Here is a 23,427-nt window from a genome sequence, read left to right as displayed (position 1 = left end):
GAGCTTTTGGTCATAGTGCTGAGATTCACGTCTGATTCACATCATGGGCTGTCCATGATAAATAGGATAAATATTTTGTTTCTCATTTGTCTCAACTTGTCCATCCCTGAAATGGAGATAAGAGCCCTTCTCCATGTTGGTGTAAGTGAAGGCTCAGGCACAAGACTGAACTGAGCAAAGCAAGAACCTATTTTCAGTAGATACAGTAGAATGCGTAATGTTTATTAAATTGAAAAATAATTACAGGCTGCATCTTGTTTTGGCTTAAAACAGTCACAAAATTTCATAAAAAAATTGTAAAAAAAAGTTCCACCAGTAATTTGTTTTGAAAATGGCAGCAAAATGTTAAATCAGATAAAGACAGGAAGCATCTTCAAGCTAATAAAGATACATTTCCCACAAAAAAAAAAACTCAGTCAAAAATGTGGTATGTGATCATACTGTAAATATATATGTAAAAAACGTGAGAGGTGATCATACGGTAAATATATATGTAAGGAAATCTGGCTATTAAACATTCAGATATTTCTAAAACAAACATCTGCAAAAAAACTTGTTCACAACATTTTGAATTTTTCATTGATGAGAAAGACAGCAACAGGCAGCAGACCAGAGAACTGGTAGATTGACAAGAAGGTAAATATGCCCATTCCAGTAATGCCTGCTTATCATGTAGCTCAGATGTGTGGTTTTCATAATCTATTCTGAAGAATAAAAAATCAATAGAGTGACAAAATCCAAATGTATTAAATGAATGAAGACACCACATTAGTAAGATCCTAGCAACTTTTAATGCACATTTTATTTTTTCTCAGCTTTATGGCAGAGATTTTATGGAATGTTACCTGTTTTTGGCTCCACGGAAAAGTAAGGTTGTCCTTGCAATATGCTATAAACCACTCTAGCACTGTTGCCATAAGTAGGATCATCTGCATCAGTGGCTGTCACCTGAACCACAGAAGTACCTGCAAAATATTTAAGGGACTGTGTACATAAAAGATCCAAAACTCTGAACTACAGTTACACAACATGCTGTGCCAATATATATCTGGAACAGTGGTGGTAGCTTTTCCAGAACTGTTCATCATTTCCATGCTGATTCAGCTTAAAGTGTAAGGTCCTCTTTGTAAATTAGCATTATCAGCTGTCACACAGTACTGTCTTCCCAAGCAGCCTCAGCCTTTGACTCACAGCAATAGAAACCATCTTTTATAAGAGATGGCTGAAGAGTTTCTGTTTCAGCTCAGAGAAAAACTAATGAGAGCTGTCTCTAAATTCCTTTAAAAAATACTGATTTCCTTCAATAATTTGCAATACCTTAGTAACAGTTGTGGTAACAAAATGGTGCATAAACATTTCTTGAGCAAGAAATCTCTCTATGTTGACCAGAATAAGAAAGCAAGATGTCTGACTCTTTAGCAAGAAGGGTATATTTTGTGAGGGTCTCATTCTGCATCCAGCTTCTATTCCTTATGTTCTCTGTATCAGTTCCCATTTGTTTTGTCCTGTACAACAAGCTTCCATGACATGTGCTGAGAGCAGAATAAAAGAACACTTGGGAACCAGGTCCCTGGCCATGGTCAGCCACCATCTGGTAGACAGGAAGGTTTATTTTTTATCTCACTGGCAGATTGTCTGGAACATTGAGACCTTCCATTCAACAGCCTAGGGACCCAATTGGAGGTTAGGTTAAAAATTAATATTGTAGCAATCTGGTGGATGTCCAGCAAAGGTCTTCCACAGAGGATCAGATTTCTTCATAGAACACAATATTAGAGAAAAGCATTCATTAAAGCATGAACACACTTTATTGTGAAAATGATAGCAGCAAGTCTAGAAATCACTCTTCAAGAACAAACATCAATAGCAAGCATCAAGGATGACCTCAACATAAGTTGCATCCCAGTCAGTTTCATTTGATTTTTTTTTTCAGGAAATGCATGGGAGAAACCTCTGAAATTCTTTCCGCCTGATATAGTATGTCCCACATCCATTTTCCTCAGCTTGTCAATTCTCAGTTAAATAGAGGCTCATAAATGGGTCTTTGAAACAGGCCCAAGGTTTGGAGAAAGAGAGGATTAAGTGCAGCCCTTTATAAAATGGTACAGATTACAAAGGATGGGACCTGCTTGAATGAATTCTGACCAGAAACGATCATTCATAAGATAACTTTATTCACTGAAGTTATGGCCTACCTAATCCACATTCTAGATCTCACTTCCTGAAGTATCCATGACAAAGTATTATGATCACAATTCTATTTTAAATGCAATTTTTCTCTCTTGTGGACTGTCTAATATTTTTGGACAGGGAAAAGGTTATTCTCAACCAGAAATTTCACATGCAACTATTAAGTAGATGGGAAGTTTAAAAAGAAAATTGGTAGTTAATCCATCAAGTCATTTATCAGCTATGAAACTTAAAATACATCAATTTTCTGTTCACCAGTAACTAAGAGCTTTGACTCAATATGTCAAACTGATTTTACAGGTTACTCTATAACGTAATTTCATACCGAGACCTATTTTAAACTTGCCACAGTCTCTCCAGCTTTTGAGTACAAGGGTAACATAACGACTATTTGACATCCTGTGTTCTTTGTGAAAGCCAGGCTTACCGCATTTACAAAATCTCTAAGCCCTGCCAATGAAGCTTACAATGTCTGCAAATATTGGCAAAAGTGCTTATAAACCTCACAGACAGTTACGTCTGTATCTTGCTCTTGCCGCTTTCAAGGACTCTAGACCAACACAAGATCAAAGAAATTACAGGCTCTGCAATCTCAACACAGACATTTTGGAAATCCTGCAAGCTTAGAAGTGCTTGTTTGCTGTAAAAGCCTATTGATGTAGCAAACAAACCCTCTACATACCGTGAGATGAATAAAGTCAGTATCTGAATCTAATTGGCTCTCTACTAAAACAAAGATTTGCCCATTCAAACACATAGATACTTTAGAAATGGGGGTTTTGTGGTAGAATGTGTAACACCAAATTTTTCTGCGCTCATCCCACTTGAGTGCAATCAGCAACTAAAAAACAATGATACTTTTCTAGTTCCTTTGTACTAATCAGCTTCTCTCAAACTTCATGGGGGAAAGATCTGTTAGAAGAACGGCTGCTGCCATTTACCAGTTGCACACGAAAACTTTGAGATTCTAGAAGTTCCATGCCAAGATGGGAGATTCCTGCAAAATGCATTTTTTAAAAAGAATATGTGAGCTACCATAAGGAATGCTAACTATGTAGAAGTCCTACATGCAGGAAAACAGTTCAAAGAAACATAATGCATGGAAAGACCAGCATGTGAAGATTTCCAGAGATTTTCCCAGAGGGAGAACATTTCTCTTGAAAAACAGGAACTCCTTCAGAAGACTCTAATTGCAACACAGAGCTGTCCTAATTTTTCTTGCAATGGATTGATGCCAAATCCATGTTTCTTTTTCCTTAAAAAAAATGTAACTAATAAAGCTCTATGGATTTTCATGGATACACAATAAATCTATAGGCTGATAAAAATGGATAGCTGCATCGTAGTCCCAACTACATCATCTTACAAAAAGAGAATTTGTGGTCCTGCACTGAAATCATTCTCCTTCTATTCCTGAACACTTTCCGCTACCTCATTACACAGTAAGCTGTCATACATGTATCCAAGATGAGGATTTACAGGTAAAATGGGACAGTCGACAAATAGCACCACACCTTCACTCCATCCAGCAAAGTGTGTGTCCCAGTAAATCTTGTTTATGGCAGCACTGTTCAGAGCCTCAGACTGCAGGTGCGAACGGGACACCAACCCTCCCCTAAACTTTCATTAGTGACTTGCTATAACCTATACCTTCACGGTTACAACTTTAAATATTTCTTGCAGGATGTGTATCTGTTATGTTTGAAAAAATAAATACAGGCTGTTTACTGAAAAGGCGTCATTCTGTCTCAGATATGGATTCCCCTACTTTTTTTTTTTTTCCTACAGTTATGTCTTTGTAACAAAGCTTGAATATTGGTTCATTAAAAAGAATGTAGCAACTTCATAAACTTTTTCAGCAATTACAGTAAATACTGAGGGGAAACCCATGCTGCTAATCAAAGGATGTTCCACATATTTCTTTATTGATACTAGCTATTAACACATTGAATTTTTTATGGCTGTCACAGATTTGGTTTTTTTTCCAGAACATTTAAGCTAACATCTTAACCTAACCTTTCACAGATATGGGTAGGTATTACAGAATTGCAATAAGCTGGAAACTTGACCTATTTAAGTTCTGATATCAGAGCAAAAGAAAGGGAGGAATTTTTGCAAAGAGGACCTTGAATTTAGAATATTATTTTTACTTTAATTTATCAAAGTCAACATCCAGCAATGTTTCCAATGTTGCAGAGACCAACCATTTCTGTGACAGGGTCAGATAAAGGTAAATCTGTTGCTGAAGTTTATTTTGAGTTGGAGAACCTTCAAAGCGATTTTTTAAATTATCTGTGTTTGTTGTTTTAAAAATCTCTGCACAGAGCTTTTTAAAAAGCTTGCTGGTAATTTGGGTAGTATTATACCAAAGTTTTTAAAATGAGTTGTAAGAGAAATGTTTGTGTGGCTTCTGTTTTTAACATTGGTGAAATCGCTTAAGGGAAAACTAGATAATCTCAACAAATGCATATTATTGAAACTTCACAATCCCTTATCAATCAAATTGCAGCCACAGAAACAAATTAGAGATAGACCTTCAAAGGCAGTCAGTTGTTAAAGACACTGTCAGATATCAATTAATGACGTGCAATACGTATAACACACAAAACAATTCCATTATACCAACACATTTCTAGATGATATCAAATGCTATTAGAAATATCAAACACCTTTACAATCAAGTTATCTATCACACCTGATTAATCCTTACATGCAGCAGCCCACTCTGGTTCTGCTTTGCACCATTTGCTATTTCTGTGCTCCTGCCACTAGCCCTTACACAGAGCTGGTGCAGTGATGCCTCCACAGCCTTCCTCTTCCAGGACTGTTAAGGAGGATAGGCAGCACCTGGAGGCAGGTTCTACCCTCTTTCCCTCCTCTCTCTCTCTCCTCCCACAGTCTACTTACGTTGTCTTCATTTGGGGACAAAGCCCAAGACTGGTTCTAGCCCAGCAGCAAGGTCAGATAACTGACAGACACTGTCTTCCACAGCGTTCTCCAAGAGAAGCTAGGGGCTCATGGGTTAAATAGGTGTATGCTTCGCCGGGTAGAAAAACTGGCTGGATGGCTGAGCCCAGAGAGTTGTGGTGAACAAAGTTAAATCCTGCTGGTGGCCAGTCACAAACGGGGTTCCCCAGGGCTTAGTTTTAGAGCCAGTCTTGTTTAATATCTTTATCAACGATCTGGATGAGAGGATGGAATGCTTCCTCGATAAGTTTGCAGATGACACCAAACTAGGCAGGAACGTCAAACTGCTTGACGAAAGGAAGGCTCTTCAGAGGGGCCTTGATAGGCTGGACTGATGAGCTGAGACCATTTGTATGAGATTCAACAAGGCCAAGACCACGCCCTGCATGTTGGTCATCACAACCCCATGCAGCACTACAGGCCTGGGGAAAAGTGGCTGGAAAGCTGCACAGCGGAAAAGGACCTGGAGGTGTTGGTTCACAGCCAACTGAACATGAGCCATCACTGTGCCCACGTGGCCAAGAAGGCCAACAGCATCCTCGTTTATATCAGAAACAGTGCAGCTAGCAAGACTAGGGAAGTGATCGTGCCCCTGTGCTTGGCATTTGTGACAATGCACCTCAAACGTTGTGTTCAGTTTTGGGTGCCTTAGTACATGAAGGACATTGAGCTGCTGAAATGTGTCTGGAGAAGGGCGATGAAGCTGGTGAAGGGTCTGGAGAACAATTCTTCTGAGGAGGCTGAGGGGACACCTCATCACTCTCTACAGCTACCTGAAAGAGGCCATAGTGAGATGCGTGTTGCTCTCTTCTTCCAGGTGACCAGTGACAGGACGAAAGGAAACAGCCTCAGGCTGCATCACGGGAGGTTTAGATTGCATATAGGGAAAAATTCTTTACTGAAAGAGTGGTGAAGCATTGGAACAGGCTGCCCAAGGAGGTGGTGGAATCTCTTCCCTGGAGGTATTAAAAAAACATGTAGTCATGGCACTTCATGACATGGTTTAGTAGGTATGGTGGTGCTGGGCTGACTGTTGGACTTGATGATCTCAGAGGTCTTTTCCAACCTTAATGATTCTATGATTCTATGATAAATCAAAGCAGAAGGGGCTTGTGACTGGAGAGAGACTTTTCCTTTCATTAAGGCTCTCAAAACCCACTATCCACTTGTACCAAAGATTTAAGATTTTTATTTTTTTTTGTGCTTTTTCCCTTTGGTATAAAAGTAAAATGTTTCTACCATCTCAATCAGAAATAATAGATGTGGCAAGAAAGATATTTGTCATGTTGGATATAAAGCAAAGCTGTTGATATGCATGGAGAGTTTAGAAGATAAAACAAACCCCAAAAATAAGTTAGGTATTGGAAATTTTATCCCCAGTCCCCTTGGAATAAGTCAAATGTATCAGTATCTAACCTTAGCTATTTTATTGGTCAATGCCACAGGAATATTCTTTTAATACAATTTGAATTACAATTTGCAGTCTCTTTATTTGAAATACAACACTGCTAGATCTTTTAAGTAAAATATATACTTTAAAAAAAAGCCCTATTTTCAGATAAGCCACATCTTTGAGGGTTTTGCTATGAATAGACTTACAGACCATCAAGATATTTACCCCGTCTGAGATAATCAATATAATCGGACCTGACCCAAATATAATTTCAACCTGAACCAAAGTAACTTCAAATAACAGAGTAGGCTGACTTCAATTAACCTTAGATAATGTCTTAAAATAAAATACAGAATCATTATACTTGCATAAACATCCCTTAGGTTAAGGGTTGTACTTCTCCAAGCTTTATAGTTAATTTGGGTTTATAATCCTGTGGTCTTTTAAATTTTGTTTAATATTCAATTAAAAAACCTTGTCATGGATATAATTTTAAACAAAAATGGGAGAGAGATACATTGTTTCTTCTTAATATTTCATGAATGCTCTAGGTGATTAATTAAAAAAAATGTGTTATATGAATAAACTATGAATCAGTGTGATTATATAAGTGCCACACAGGCATCTTCATGGTAATCTTAAATTCAGTTAAAATTCAGTAGTTGTGTGATACAAACTACGAAGATGTTTAAAATGTACATTTTCAGGAAACTCATGAAGCTGAAACTGCTCTTCGTCGACACAAATCCCAGAGAGTACACATCTCAGTTAATAATTTTGCACAATATTCCACTTAAGTTGCATATATATTTGTTGCTGCAGTCCATGTGGGAGAGAATTTTTTTCAGTCGTTTATGTGGTAAAGATTTAACAAAATACACAAAAACAGCTAATTTTGAAGTCTTGTGTTCTCCACTACACACTGAGCACTGCCCACAGATTGATTCCCAATATATTTTTGGAACAAATGGAGCATGGGTGAGGAGTAGAGGCATGGATTTGTGTGTGTAGGTAAACCTCATATGTCTGTACTAGTTGTCAATATGCCAATACATGACAAGACAGAGGTAACTTATGCAAAAGGGTAATGGGGAAATACTGTTCTTCAGGGCATGAGACAAAAGTGCAAATATCCAATCATTTCTGTATGCTATAGCCCGCTTAAATAATCTAATTCTAAATTAAAACAGCAATATTTAGAAGATTTTTCTTAGAACATATTTTTGAAGCACTGAGTATTTAGGTTTTGCAGTCCTAGATGATCTGATAATCTGTTTTTCCACAGTGCAGCAGTAAAAACTTCTCAGCAACTTATCATGACTTCATCTAAGCCCTGACACTCCTCAGAAGCTGTGGTGCCTGTCTTTCTTTCCAAGGCTACTATGACCTCTTCAGCCATGCACGGTGATTGAGCGACAATGAAGAAGTGCCAAGTATCAAACTAGAAATAGTGTCTATGTCTACTGCTTAGTAAAATAAATAAATAGAAAATTCATTAGCAATGTTTTACCTATCTTCTAGTGGATCCTAAGATGAGTTTCAATATAAAATTAATGTTAAATAATGATTGCTGCAGAGCACTTAGACAGGGAAGATTTTTTTTTCAATCTAGCTCTTATTTAGAGGCATTGTTTAATGTCTAAAACCATACAAAATGCTATTGAGGACATTGTAGCAAATTCTAGAATGGCAGTCTGCTGTAAGGGTATCAAGTCTTGATATAGTTTAAAATAAATCAAGTAATGAAAATCCTAATTTCAATCACCACATAGCTCTTTTATCATTCCCATACACGTATTCCCACTGAAGGAGGTGAAATTGTTCTGCTGTTTTAGCTTCATGCTTGTATTTATAATCTCGGGTTAAAGAAAAATGTAACAAAATGTCCCCGGGGCCAAACTCCTATCTGTTCTGAATCAGTCAGCTTTCAAAAGAACAGTGGCACTTGACAACAGATGAGCATTTGGTCTCTTTAAAATGAAGACATAGAGGATTTGATGTTGAAATTCTTCCCTAATTCAAACTCAAGAAAAATTAGCATTTCTACTTTTCCAACAGAGGGTATGAAGACTCAAAAAGCCATTCTTCTGTCATTCCACTGGAATTTTGAAACTATCTCAAGTTGTACATCAGTCCCTGCTGCTTGCATATATTACCCACAGAGCTGGATTTCAGTACTGGAAAAGACATACAGTAAACTGTTACTGATATATGCAAATCTTACCAAAAAAAAAATATGCTATGTACTAGCAGGAATTTGAAGAACTTGTTAGGAATGGACTTTATCTGAACAAAATAATACTTTATCACCTCTGAATAACACAGCATAGGTGTGAAACATTATTGTTAATGAGAATTATAAAACAAAGCCTCTGGGCACTGGAATGAGAAATACACCATAAAGTGCTTATCTCAATCCCTGCATAGCTATTTGAATTTCACAACGTTTTTTAACTTCATCTAGAATGTTATTTCCAGTTAAGTCTTGAAATATCTAACTGTTGCAGGTGCCTCATAGATAATTAAGTAGCTTAGTGTGACACAGTAAAAAAATAATGAAATTTTTAAAAAGGCAATAGGAACAAATTTCCCACAACACCAACAATGTATTTTGCACTTACCCACAGGAGACATCTCGGGAACTCCGGCAGTGTAAGGACCATCCAGAAATTTTGGCTCATTGTCATTGATGTCCTGAATCTTAATGACGAACTCAGATTCTGGTTCCACAGGTTTATTAGTCAGCCTATCTAGTGCTTGTGCTCGGAGCGTGTAGTAGGCCTGCTCTTCTCGATCCAGCCTCTTTGTAGCATGAATATCCCCCGTGTTCTCATCAATAATGAAAATGGAACTTGCCCCTTCGCCTGACAAGATGTATTTGATGGAACCATCGCCTTTATCAACATCAGAGTGAAGCTGGTGAAAAATTGATGAGAGATGAGATTAACTTACAAGACAGTCAGTGGCATGGAGATATGTAAAAATAATTCCTATGTTGAGCAATAGTACATGAAAGTTTATTGTTCTTGGAAACATATGCTGAATATTTATTGTGCACACCATATGAGGGACCACTAGAATCTGTCAGATTGATCTTTTAAGCAAGATCATTTCATACTTTCATGCAAACAATCTCATTTTCAAATGCATTTCATATTGTCTTACAGTCTTCTTGTATCAGAGTTCTACATAGCTGCACACATACATACATGCACATATATGATTATAACTGTGACTATTCCCACCTGAATTTAACTAAATTGTTGCTTTCGGCTTGTTATGCTACCAAAGGGTGACAGTGCTAACAAATGTCACTATAAACTTAATGTTAGTGTGTGTTTGCTCCTGTACACGTATGGGGAACAACATACTGATTTCTTCAGTGTTTACCGTGTAGAGCAGTAAAACGTCATATTTTCAGTTATCTAACTTAAGAAAAATGCAGAGGATGACCAAGAAATGTCCTATCACTGCTTCAACTATGCAACATTGAAAGTCAGGTGTAGTTTCCCTGGGACTACTGGTAGCAGGCACAAAAAAAATGCACCCCAGTAGATCCAAATGTATCTTCCATTAGAAACGCAAGACAGATTTACAGAAAGAAACTTTCTTCCTCATCATGCAAGCTATTTTAAGTTACAGAGCAAGATTCCACAGGTTTTGAAGCTCTTTTATGTCTACTGAGTCTCACTTTCCAGTTACAGAATGCAGACTCCAACAATTCTCATATACTTTTCAAACTTTTATCAGCAATGTCACTGACCTGGATATTAAATTAAAGTAACACAAACACATGATGTATTTAATATGGTACAAATGAGAAGAACATCAGTAAAATTCAAAGTAATTACTTGCTTGTTAAAAAGTGGATTATTACTTGTAAATTGCTGGGGACAATGTTAAAGATGTTCGTACTCTTTATGTCTCTTATCTACTGTGTACCTGCCCTCACTCCACGTCATGTGGAGTTTGGAGGTAACTCTGTAGTCATTATCATCACAACTTCTTCCACTAACATTATTTTTCTTTCAGCTGGGAGTATCGCTGAGATAGTAATCACTTCCAGAATACATGCAGAAAATTGCTGTCTCAGGCGTAACTTAGCACAGCTGCAAAACCTCTTCCTATTTCAGTAGGAAAGTATTTGTGATCAGTTTTGGATTTCTCATCTGGATAAAAAGCTGCTTATTTCTTACACATTACTTCACTTACACTGTCTGGATATCTCATACTTATGCAATTACAGTGCACTCCCCCTCTCTTTTAAGACAGAATTGGAGTCTGAGCTTTGGACTGGCTCAAAAACAGAGCTAAGGTGCCTAAATCAGATTAGGCGCATTATTGCAAAATATGGCTTACCCTTATTCCACCATTACCTAACTGCTGAGATACCTAAGCAAGCCTGAGATTTCTCTGGTGGACTTCCCCAAACATTTAAAGTCCTATTTCTCAGTGCATCTGGTTACAGATAATACTGGCACTGTGAGCAGATCAAGGTAAAATGTCTCTCACATCCAGGCTCTTTCAAGATCTACAGCACTGCATATTCCTCAGCCCTAGTGGCTGGGGATTTGTTCAATAACCCACACCTCTGTTCATCTCACAAATCTAGCAGGTTTTCAAACTTGACTGGAAGACGGACCCATCTTCCCCACAAAGGAGTAGTGGCCTGTGCAATTAAGAATGTGTTTGCCTTGTGTTTGATTTTGTTTTACTTGTGTTTTCCCTTTTCTTTTTCTAACACCTACTTCAGGGTACATAAGTCTATGTGGTACAAAGCCATTGTGTGGGTTCTCCTAGCTAGCCGGAATCCTGCAGTCTGGACTGAAATGCTGAGCATGACATTACCCAAGAACTGAAGTTAAGGGATACAAAGATACAATGTCTTTGCCTTCTTGAAGGGTTTCAGTTTTCTCCGGATCACATATTCTAGAAGAGCACTGGTGATTCTGTGGCAGCTGAGGTTCTTCCATTCTCCTCTGTAAAATTTTCCCCACCTTTTGTGGTATATTTAAGGATATGTCGGATAAGAGAAAAGCAGATAACACCACTATACTCAGCAGTTTATCAGAACAGTTTTCTGAAGGTTAGAGATAGACAGGCAAGTAGATCTCTTCAGTCAGAGAAGGGAATGGATTCATGTCTTAGCTTGCGGAAAGCAACATTAGGTCTCTCTTAGGGGTGAAGCCAAGCCCATAAGCACGCGAGAGTGTAGTGCTCACACCTAGGTCTCACACTACAGGGCTGCATAGCCTTCCTTTCACCTTGTAGCTAGACAATTCACCAGCCCTGTCCTGAATAACTTTCTAGCAGTGTTTTGAAATAAAAGAGACCTTCAGGGTGACTCCAGAAGTGTAAATCCTCAAAGATTAACTGAGTAAGGCTTTCACATCCTAGAGAAAGAAGAAATTATGTAGCTTCAGCTTTTCCCATTTGCTTACTCAGTGGCTTACCAATTAACATATTGTTTTTTAAGGAGTCCCACTCTGAAGTCCATAAATCTCCACATGGATTACACTACAGTGGCTGGAGTGCCCTGGAGTGAAATGCTGAACAGAAGCCACTTTTTGAAACAACGCCTTGGTAGAAAACTGCTCCTACAGGGATTAGAAAAGTGAGTAGCGATGACCTTTCTTACTCCAAAGTAGAAACTTCTTTTACCTTTTATTAAAACTTTGTTCTACTAAGCCCTTAAAAAACAGTGCTGGCCCATGCTCAAGTTAGTAAAGCATCATTCACTACACATTTAACCCTAGCAAGGTGATATAGCTGAAGATTTAGCTTATCTTTGGAACTATAGCACAATCAATTCTGTGTAAATCGCTGTAAAAATTTTTTTTCAACGTTTTAATGTGCATTTTAGTGTCAATCTGAGATAACTATACAATACAAGAGAACAATGTAAAAATAAAGTAGGCTGACAGAATTCAGATGTATGTCTGCTGCAGTTTTTAGTTCACCTTTATTTCAGTTCCCTCCAATATAATCCTTCCCAAGTGTGATCTTCAAAGTCATTAATTTTGTAAAGACACTACTGCTTTACAACTAGGAACAAATGCAGTAGTCCTGTATGTTCAGCTCCGCTACCACCAAATGGGACTTCAAAGCTATCTAGATCAAAATTCCAGGGAGTGAGAAGAAATATTTTCCTTACAATGTTGGCTTTAGAAAATACTTTGCACTTTGTTTCTTTTTCTTCTCCACTTTTTCGTTTCCCTGTGTGTGTGCACGTGTGTGTAATTTACCCAAATTTTAAAAAGATATACATTTAAGAATGAGACCTAGGATTAAGCACATATTGTTATTTCTTCTTGTGACTGATTTGGCAATAATTATACAGAATTAATATTAGTACCCAGGACAGTTGTACTTTACAAGAAGGCATCAGAAAGCACCTACAGCAGTGCCACCTACTAGCTTGTCTATCATTGCTCCCACTTGCTACAGATACATCCACATAGAAGACGGAACTGAAGCTCAGTCTATAGCTGCACAGAAGGACTAAAGCTGTAGAAGCAGAGAGGATGAAGATAAAGACAGTAGCAAATTTTTGCTTCAAGAGACATGGAGGATTCAAAATTTCACTCGGTCATCTCATTTGATCCTGTTGTGGAACATCCCAAATTTTCTGTCAGAAGGAGTTCACAGTAAATATTGTGAATAAAACAATTTCTTGTTCTTGTGCCCCTGGCAATCTCCTGTGTACGAAGATGGAAATATAAGCCATAGCATAGGGAAATAAGCCTCATTCCTCCCTCTGCTTTCTGAGAGAGGAATGCTATAGGTAACAGTGGTTGCATACTTCCAAATCACTTAATCCATTGTCACCTCCATGCAATACCCACAATGATCACTTCTTGCCTTGGCTTTCAAGAAACCTCATTACCAATATGAGATTCAAGATCCGATTATTATATGTGGATCCCATTGCTTCTTTGCTACATTCTACATCCATTTAACCTGAAGGTTTTAAGTGCTTTGGTGTTGAGTGTTCCTGGCATTACACCATGTACAAGAAAGAGTGCATGAGAACAGAAAAAGAAAGTAACAAGCTTCTGTAAAGTTTCAGCATTTTTAACAGGAGGATAACCTTTGACTTTATATGAAGGTAACAGAGAGTGAACAAATCTAGTAAGAAAAGCCACACAAGCTTTTTGGAGGAAGATAGGATCATTACTTGTACACTTTTTTTTCTTGGACGATAATTTACTGAGTGCTCTCTACATGTCTGTCTCTGATATCATGCTAAAAAGGCGGCATTCATACCTTCTTAGGCCTAACCCCTAAAACTCCACTCAGTTTCAGGAAATGCTTATTTAAATATGTGTGAGAGAAGGAAGCAGTCAGGTTCACTCAGTAGCAAAGGTATCATTACCCTAATTCCCCTTCAATGAATGTAATTTTGTCCTCACTGAAATTTTTTTGGCCTTGCAGCAATAAAAACTTAGTATGGAAGGATATTTTTTTTATCAGTAAGAAGAGGTACTGCACTGCATTAAAAGCAATTTATCTGGCCACCACTGATCTGTTTAAGGTGTGAGAGGTTTGCTATTTCTGATTCAGTTCTGGAACCCTTAAAGCAGGTGCAATGTTCTTATGCCTCTCTTTTCTTCCCCAAAGATCAATCTTTGCAGCTGTTTCTCCCTGTGGCAGCGTGGATAATGTTTCATTGCAGAGTCTACAGATTCTAGGTGAAGGAAAAAAGCATAGAGAAAAAATGAAGAGCTGCTGGGTTTTCAGCACCAGCAGAATCGGAGAGAAGATGCGAGTGAGATACACAGAGCAAACATGAGATGCTTCATACAACCTCTCCCTGAGACCACAAGATATGTGCATTTGTTTGCAGAACAATGGAAAACTTTTCTCAAGGAGGAGTTTCTCGCTATGAAAGTAATTAAAAAGAGAGGAGTAAAAACTGCCTCCTCATGGTTACTCAGGCACCCATAGTTCTTGGTCATATGGAACAAACGCAACTGCAGCTTTATTCCTGCCTTCTCACTAAAAGCAAGGAGGGATTAGGAAGCAAAAAAACGGCAAACAGAAGAAAAACACCGAGCCAGGAGCAATCTTCTTATCTATTTTATAACCACAGTTTATTATCACAAAACAACTGAATTGATTGTGGGAGGAAGGCACTCTTGTCTTCATATACAACGTCTGCCACACATGCAGTTTCTGAGAAGATTTAAAAAGGGACCTTGTCAGGTATATACAGATTAAACACGTAATTTTCAGAAGATGAAAATAAATAGGCGTTTTGAAACAAAAGACTGAATTTGGCTATTTCTATTAAATTGTGCTCATCACAATGGCAGGATTCTTAAAATTTCTGTTCATTGCAACTGGAAGGTTTTGAATTCCTTCTTCTCCTCAGATTATCACTGCTACTTGTTTTCCCTTGTGATGATCCATAAAGCAGGAGATATTTGTATTTTTACTTCTTTTTTTTAAAAAATAACACTATATTTGTTAACTATCAGAATAACTAAGGGTTCAATGTTGCTGATTTGGAACAATATCAATGCAAATAATAACTAATATGTAAAATACAGCATAGGTAATGGAATTAAGATTTAAATAAAATAGAATTATCACACATACCACATTCCTCCAACACATAAGGGCCTCCCAAACACGGTAGTTATTGATACAATTGTTTTCAGAGGGAGCTACGAAACTCTCAGTTTTGTCAACTGCAACTATATTTCAATATCAACAGCTTAAGACATAGTTTTTAATTTCCTTTTCAGCTGCATTACATAAGTCATGTGGAACAGAAACAGATTCCTCAACATTTTATTGATGTTAGCAAAGGCTTGTGAGTCACATAATTGAATTCACACCCAGTGAAGGTATTATTCAGCAGGTAACGATTTTCTTATAAAAGCCTTTTTACCAAGAAAAGCTGAGAAAGTGATAAAGGAGCTCCTAGAGAGATTTTGTTTGCTTTCAGTTTTATGAATTTATGTAAAACTACAGTACAAACCTGTGCTCAGAAAGAAATATGCTGGTTTATATTCTGTGCATTCACCATAGCAGGTAATACTGAGCACAAGAGAACAAGTCAATATAAATGGCTATAACCAAACCTCTAACATTTTTAATTAGAGTTTGGAAAGAAGCAACACACTTGCAACGCTGCCAGAGTTTCCTTGTCTCCGCAAACATTGTCAGTAGAGTAGGGAAGCAGCACAGACAACCGTGCCATGGTGGCACAATTTGCCACTTTGACATACCAGCCATTTCATGCACTGTTTTGTTGCCTCCAGACCTTCTCCTTGTCAGGAAAGTGCAGAGATAGTCACATGGGAATACAAGGTCCCACACTGCAGACCACAGTATAAATACATTATGTTTATCTAACACAACAAGCTGGCTACAGGCTTACTCAAAACCCAGTTAGCCTAAACAAGACTTCAGCTCTTTGTTGATCTAAATCCCCCAAAATTGTGTCTATAGTGTGCTGAGCTGAGCAAAGACCTAAAAGATGCTGAAATAACCCAGGTCCAAGACATTCCTGAGATCTCTTCACATTCAGCATTATCCTTGTAGGCTGCCTGAATTCAGAGTGTCTCCAAATCCTCTTTTGTGTTACTAAAGGTAATACTAGAGTCCTATGAATGAATACAAGCCGATATACCTACCCAGGATCGTCACAAACGCAACTGGATAATGAGAAGTTACCTATCATGTGAGTGCATTTCACATTCAAAGTAAAACCAGGGCACATCCCTTTGGGGGTACCAATTGTGTCATCCCACAGCTTGTCCTTAATAGCCCTCCTGCAGGCTTATTAATTGTCATTTGATATATTTTGACCTCCGAGATATTCATACTCAACACTGCATACAAAGCCAGTGAGCACAAAGCTCCATCTACAATAAACGTAGTCATGGAGGTGCGTGATTAAGAAAGCATAGGATAAGAGAAAAATGAAAGAAGAAGGACAAAGAGGGAAGAGAGGAAACAGATCAAAAAACACAAGAAGGTAAAAAAAAATCCACAAACCAAATAAAAACCCAAAGTGGATGAGAACATGGACAGGTCTGAAGGACCAAAGGAGAGCTGGAATGGAAAGAAAACTGATAAAAGGCCTCAAATGAACGTGTTGAGGCTGAGGAGATAAGGCAAGAGGAAGATAAAAGACAGACAGCTGGAAATAGTAAGAAACAGGAAAGAAAACTTAAAAAAAAAAAAAGTAAAAATGAAATAAAATGCTAAAGAAGTGAAGTGGAGCTCATCTTCTGTGACTGATCAATGTTAGGCAAGGACAGTATTTGAGAGTAAAGCTATGTAGCTTTAACAGTATTTTTTTTTTCCCTATACGGTTTAATGCAATGGGAATTAAAAAGGCTGATTAACCTGAATCTGTTCAGGTGTCATTTTACTGAGGGTGTGAGTTACTACTACATCAAGTTCACTGAAAAAAGTCTACTGTGGTGAAAAAGAGAAAAAAATAAAAGAGTGTACAAAATAAATTGTCTTTGATTTTAAAGTGATTGAACCATTGGGGCAGATATAAGAAACATGACCAATGGGCAGGGAAAGCTGCATAAGCATCAGCTTGTTCATTCTTCTTAAAAAAAATATAAAATTATTTCCCATATTAATGTAGCTTCTGAACATTTTTGCTGCTACAGAATGTATAATTCTGTGCTTAAGAAATTTAAATAGTATGAATTTTTATTAAATTACTCAGACATACCCTCTCTCATGATCAAATTTGGAATAAGCAGATAGGCTTTACTGTTCCCTCCTTCCCCCATGTCGTTTCCCCAGTGAAAGGTTCAGAAATGTTGATCGAAGAGTTCAGTAAAAAATATATAGCTCTTACATTCTTTAGTGACTGCTCAGTGCTCCAGGAGGATAATAACATTATCACCTCAGCTACATGAAGTAAAGTGAATATTTAGTTTTGCCAACCTTTTGCAAAAGGGTGGTGAAACAGTAAAGAGAACAGTGAAACTCCTTTAATTCCTCGGTGATTAGCGTTCAAATAAAATTAAATATGGAAGTACCAAAACTCTTAAAACTTACACTTCATAACACTCCAGTTAGTATCTAAGTAAGCCCTCAAGGCTTCTAAGTGGAAGACAAAGTTCAGATGAAAGGTTCCTCTAGGAATAAGAGATACTGTCATCTAAAAGCTAGTGAGCTGAATAATTAATAGGAAATATTGAGAACTGGATGTGATAAGAGCAACCATGTCACATTTTTATGACATTTTTTCTCTTAATAACACTCAATTGTGTCTATACTGCTCTCTCTCTCTCTCTGCGTACTTATTTAGTTTAGCTCTTTATATAGAGTCATGCAGTGATTGTATACATGTACACAATCATATGTTATGTGTATATTTCAGTGTTTGTATGTATACCTACATATGCATATGCACGCATGCAAGCATATACACTCATGTCCATTTTCTTATTCAGTACACTTCTGATCTCTGGAGATGCTGCATTCACAAATCCGTGCCTTCTCCCCCCTGGTTTTAAAAAGAACGCAAAATGCCCTGTGGCGACAGGGAATTGTGCAGACAGCCCATTAAGATTAGTGCAGCTACAGGAGGAACTCAGAAGCAGCTGCTGCTGTAGATGGAGCTGAGTGGGCATATGTAGCCGGCTGAGTATTCTTGAGGAGTTTTAATGGGCCATCATCATGGCATGTCACTCTCCAAAATGACTATTTGTCATTCACACTCTTAAAAAGACAGTTTGGCAGCTTTGGTAGGTAAAAGCCATCTGCATAGTGCGCATCATCACGTACTAATTGCATAATATTTATCGAGATGAGGGGGGAGATGGGGGACAGCAATACTGTATTGTAGCACCACCAAGAGCCTGCAGGCAACATAACATGAACAGAACAGAACTGGGAAAATAGACCCGCTTTCCCTTCACACACACATTTCAAGCTTTTCAGAAATTATTTTGCAAGAATTTAGAATAGGGAAAACATATCACAGTGTTTGTAAACAATACGTACATTGGAATTCTTACAGGCCTGTTCTGTACTCAGTTTTGGTTTGGTTTGATTTTTTTTCCCTTAACCACTCTCAGTCCACCAGTATTTATTCATTGGAGTACTCATTCTGAGTACTTCATAAATAAACATGCATCACTGACAAACCAAGTCAAGATTTGCCATCTCACTTACCCAAAGATATTTAGGTTTTTTTATTAAAGAAACTAATGATACAAACCTCACTCATACAAATGCCTAAAACAATTAAATTGTGAAAATATCATTGGGATGAAATTCTTTTTATGAATTCCTGAACGTTTGCTTTTATTACCTGTATGTGGGTCTCTGTGTTTACTTGTTGTCCAGGAAAGAGACTAAGTTCTTTTCCATACATACCCATAGCATTTTCACATGATCCATATCTATTCATAATGCACAATACTGCTTGCTGTTATATACTAAACCAACGTATTTACTGGTCCAGTGATTTGATTGTTTTTGTTGCCAAGAATCACGGAAGATGTAAGACAAAATTCTTTTAAAGTCACTACTCTCTATTTCAGCAGTGTAATGAAACTCCGTGAGAATGCTCTCTCCCTGCATTCACTACATATAGCTTCTATGAAAGCAATCAGGCTTAACAAATGTAGCATTGCAAATAAATACCAAAGACCCTAGCATACTTTGTAGAAGAATATCTCTGGGCTAGTAGATGTCCATGGGCTTGAAAAGTTTATGCTTATGTAGCAGCATACAGAAACAGGGTCTTCAAGAAACTTGATTCATTCTTCTCAAATTTCTTCCACATTACACGTGAAAAAAATCTGTTTGAAAAACATTAACGTACACACAAGAGAACCCTTTCTTGAGTGTATATTTTTCTTGAAATATATGGATAAATATATATTTACAATGATACAACTATTTTCTGTTCTATCTTCTGTTCTTCTGTACATTGCCAAAAATATGTTAAACCTTTTATCAATTATTTATGTTTTTTAATTCTTTTTTTAATGATCAGAGAATGCAAAAATGCATTTTGCCTTATGGCACAGGAAAGTGGGGAAGAGGGGAGATGAAACAAGAAAGGCAACAGCAGAACACACCTGCAATACTGCAAAATGAATGCTTGTACTTTTTCTTGAAAACAGAAATAAGAAAAGAAAATACAAATGTACTGATTGGAAAGTTGTTTCTCCTATATTGCTTTTTCTACTTAGCCATGATAACTCAGGCCTGGGATTTCAACCACAGAAAATGAGAGCATATTAGAGCATCTATTTTTTCACACGTAACTCTGTAATCTAAAGAATTATCTGTAATGGTACTGAACTGGAAAAATAGTCATACACACTTCTTGTTTGACTACCATATCAATAATACCACATTTACAAACAAAAATTCATTTGGTATTAAAGTATTTTCTGAGATAAGATATGCGCTTCCACTGAATATCTTTATTTTAGAGTGGAAATTATACCCCCCATAATGTCTCTTCTTTGTCAAACTACTGATCTATACAGTTTAGAGTGATTATCCTGTTTCTGCTTCAACTATCCAAAATAGCTTGCAGCGTTGCTTGGCTGATAATGATTTCTCTCATAGGAACCTGCTTCCAAAGAACATTAGTACCAAGGAATAGATACCCGGAGGGTGTCGAGCTTTTTTCTGCTATTTTTTTTTGTTTGGGTTTATGTTGTATCAATTCCTCAAATCTCATTTGCTCTTGGAAGTTTAATGCTACTAAAAATCCACTTGTAGTCTTACCTTGCATGTTACTGGGAAGTGCTGAAACCCTGACAGACTAGAAGACAACGGTAAAATATGTAATTGTAAAGCAGTTAAAGCAATTACTGTGACTAACTGTGACTGTAGAAGCTTATAAAGTACTGGACTACAGAAAACAGCACAATTTGATCATTTTAATGATGAAACATTTACAATACAGGAAATATGTAATTAACTGTGTCCACAGCCACACTACCCTATAATTCTCTGAAAGCAGTTAAGGAGTTATTAAAAAAAAAATGAAACTTTATTTTTAATATACATAATTGATAACACACATAGGATATCAGTGTTTGTTATTGTGTTTTGCCTCTTAAAAATTAAATTCCTATTATCTTCATAAAGTTTTATTTATCTGGATAAATGCAATACTTAGTGCAGACTTTCCTGAAAGATTTATAGACGACTTGAAATTGACAAGTCTTCATATGATTGTACCAGTTACACATTAGAAATATTTTACACCACCCAGATATTTCTGAAAGCATTTCCACAAATTTAATCCCATGAGTATTCCCACTAAGATCAATGGGACAATTCCTAGATTTAAAGTGCAAGTTTAAGAATTTGACACAATTCCCACTCCACACAAAATTAGTCCCTGGGAAGGTATGTTGGGGAGAAAGTCGTAACTGCTCACAGCTGGCAATGGCTCAAGAAAATAAAGTAAGAACAGAGAATTCTGAATGAAAATTTTACTATAACATTTTAACATGAGTAAATTATTTCATGTGAAAAGGGCAGCAATGAAAATCCATAGCAAAAAAATTACAGTTTCATTGTTTGTATAATGTAACATGAAAACCCAATGCATGACCAAATAAAGTGCACTATTAGATACCTTCCTGTAGACACTTGTCTCATGTCCTAAAATGAGCTCACTTAAGAAGACCTGAAGAATCCTCTTGATTAACTTCTTATCTTAAAACACAAGTCACTGTTGTCAGCCTGTTTACTTTTCATTTTGAATCTCTTTTTTCAGTCTGGCTTGATTAAACACCCTAACATTTCTGTAGTGATTTCTATTAACTGCTACGACTGATTGCTAACATTGCAGTTCAGTAAAGGTAAAATACTGAATGACAAATAAGTTGTTCTTTTTTTCAGTAGGTTAAAGGACTTTTTTTTTTTTCCTTATTTCTTCTACTCTAATGTGTCTCACCCAAGATAGTTTATAACATTTTTACCCAACAGGGTTTCTAAAATACTTATCCACTCATCCATATATACTGGCTAGATAATTACAGTCCATTGTTCAAAATATACTCAAAGAATGCAAAAATGTAACCCTGTGCAATATCAAATTAAATTGCTATTTTAAAATCCTCTAAGCTAGGAAATCATCTTTGTGCATGTACAGCATGTCATGACTTGCTTAACGCTCACAAAAGTTGGTACTAAGCATATGCCTAAGCAACTTTCTGACATAGAGCCTTAATCCCTGTGCAAAGGAAGGGTACTTTAATGAACAGCAATATGCATCACATCATAGACTAATTGTTAAGAAGCAGAACTGAAAGCTTAACTGATTCCATTACATAAATTCACACTGTAGCTGTTCAGTACTCAAAATAAGCTGAAGGAGGTATGTATAGTAAATATGGACATTTGAAAGTCTACTTAAATCGTTAAGATAATTTAAAGCGATCCTTTGTGAATAAATACTTTTAAAGGTTTGATTTCTACTTAACTTTTCTTTTAACCACTCAAATTTGCAGTTCTACCAGGGCTTTCAAATATAACAAGACTGATCTCAAGCTAGTAATTCATATTTGGATAGGCATTTTTACTCCATGAGATTAAGGGCTGGGAAATAAATGCTTTTAATGCCTGTGTTTTGTTTTGGTTTTTAGAAAACATTTGAGGGGGAGGATAATGCATTAGTATTTCAAAACCATCCCGAACTGCCTTAACATGAACAATACTAGGTTAATTGTAAAGCCTTCCAGCTTAGAAGGATTTTAACAGCTATATGTAATGGGAGTGCTCTCCTGGTGCCTTTTTATATTTTGGTGGGTATGATGAGTGCTTAATAAAAACAATCTCATCAAATTCTTATGCAGTCATTACATCTTGTTTCTTTAAATGAAATTTTGACATTTCAAATTATGAGAGAATATATTTATGGATTCACTCGTTGTTTATCAAAAGTTTTTGCCATGTACAATGCTAATGTCAACCCAGGATTTTTTCAACTGTTCTTTGCGTTTTCACCAGAACATATTCTCGCTGTGTTTCATACTCACTGCCATTAAATGCTGGCAATACAATCAATTTATGTGCCATTGATTAAGAAATTATGAGAAAACACTGCAATGGCAGGTACTCATGTTGATCATGCATGCTTTCTGAATCTACATTAAAATTCAAATTGTGCAGACCTGTTTCTAATTCTGAAAGCCATCTGGATTCTACTGCAAATGTTCAAAGTCTTCCTTCAGAAACTCATTTCTGAAGGTTCCAGCACTTCACACATACTGAGAACTTTCGATTTACATAAAGACCCCTCTGATTAATTGAAACAACATATCCTTTTGCTGCTATAAAAGACATTGCATAAGGTACAGAATTCAAATTCTTAGACGGTCCCTGATGAAATTAGAGCACTCTTATCTAATGATCATTTTCACGTTATTCCCCTTCTGAGTGATATCTGATTCAATAAAAATAAGAGCACACAAGGAGTTCCTTATGAGAACATTCCCTGCTTCTGAAACATTGTGGTCAACTTGAAGGCAGAGGAGTTATTAGCACTGTGTATTCCAGTAACTGCAAATAAGATCAGTCATCTGAATTTCCTCTCATCTAAAATCCTCAAATGTTTCAACTCAGACGACTGACACTAATTTGTGTATCATACTTCTTGTGTATACCATCAAGCAGCTCGTAAAGGGAACTTTTTATTATAGTAGCTGATTGTTTTATTATAGTATCTGACCGGTTTTATAACCAAATCTGAAAACAATGAATTACTCTTTGAGATTAGAGTTTAAATCACTGTAATACTTGCCCCCAGCATTCAAGACTGATCTTTGCTAAGTTTCACTTGACACAGCATGTAAACTCCTCTACCAGATTGTCTGAGCACTCTCAAAGCTTAATTGATCCAATTTGCATGTCTC

At 36.9% G+C, this 23,427-nt stretch overlaps 1 protein-coding gene across 3 annotated transcripts in view; it reads right to left on the bottom strand.

The window, feature by feature from the left end:
• Positions 1-23,427, bottom strand: part of CDH7 (cadherin 7) — an 89,660-nt gene that overhangs the window by 41,320 nt on the left and 24,913 nt on the right. For all 3 annotated transcript variants that reach the window (XM_054059529.1, XM_054059528.1, XM_054059527.1), the window contains 2 exons: positions 9,172-9,466; positions 846-965 (listed from right to left, as the gene is read on the bottom strand). In XM_054059529.1, the coding sequence (XP_053915504.1) occupies positions 846-965; positions 9,172-9,466 (415 nt within the window). The remainder of the gene's footprint in view (positions 1-845; positions 966-9,171; positions 9,467-23,427) is intronic.

This window comes from Cuculus canorus, chromosome 2 (genome assembly GCF_017976375.1).
Source record: "Cuculus canorus isolate bCucCan1 chromosome 2, bCucCan1.pri, whole genome shotgun sequence".
NCBI lineage: Eukaryota > Metazoa > Chordata > Aves > Cuculiformes > Cuculidae > Cuculus > Cuculus canorus.
Note: the sequence above shows the minus strand (reverse complement) of the source record. Positions and strands in the feature narration are given on the sequence as shown.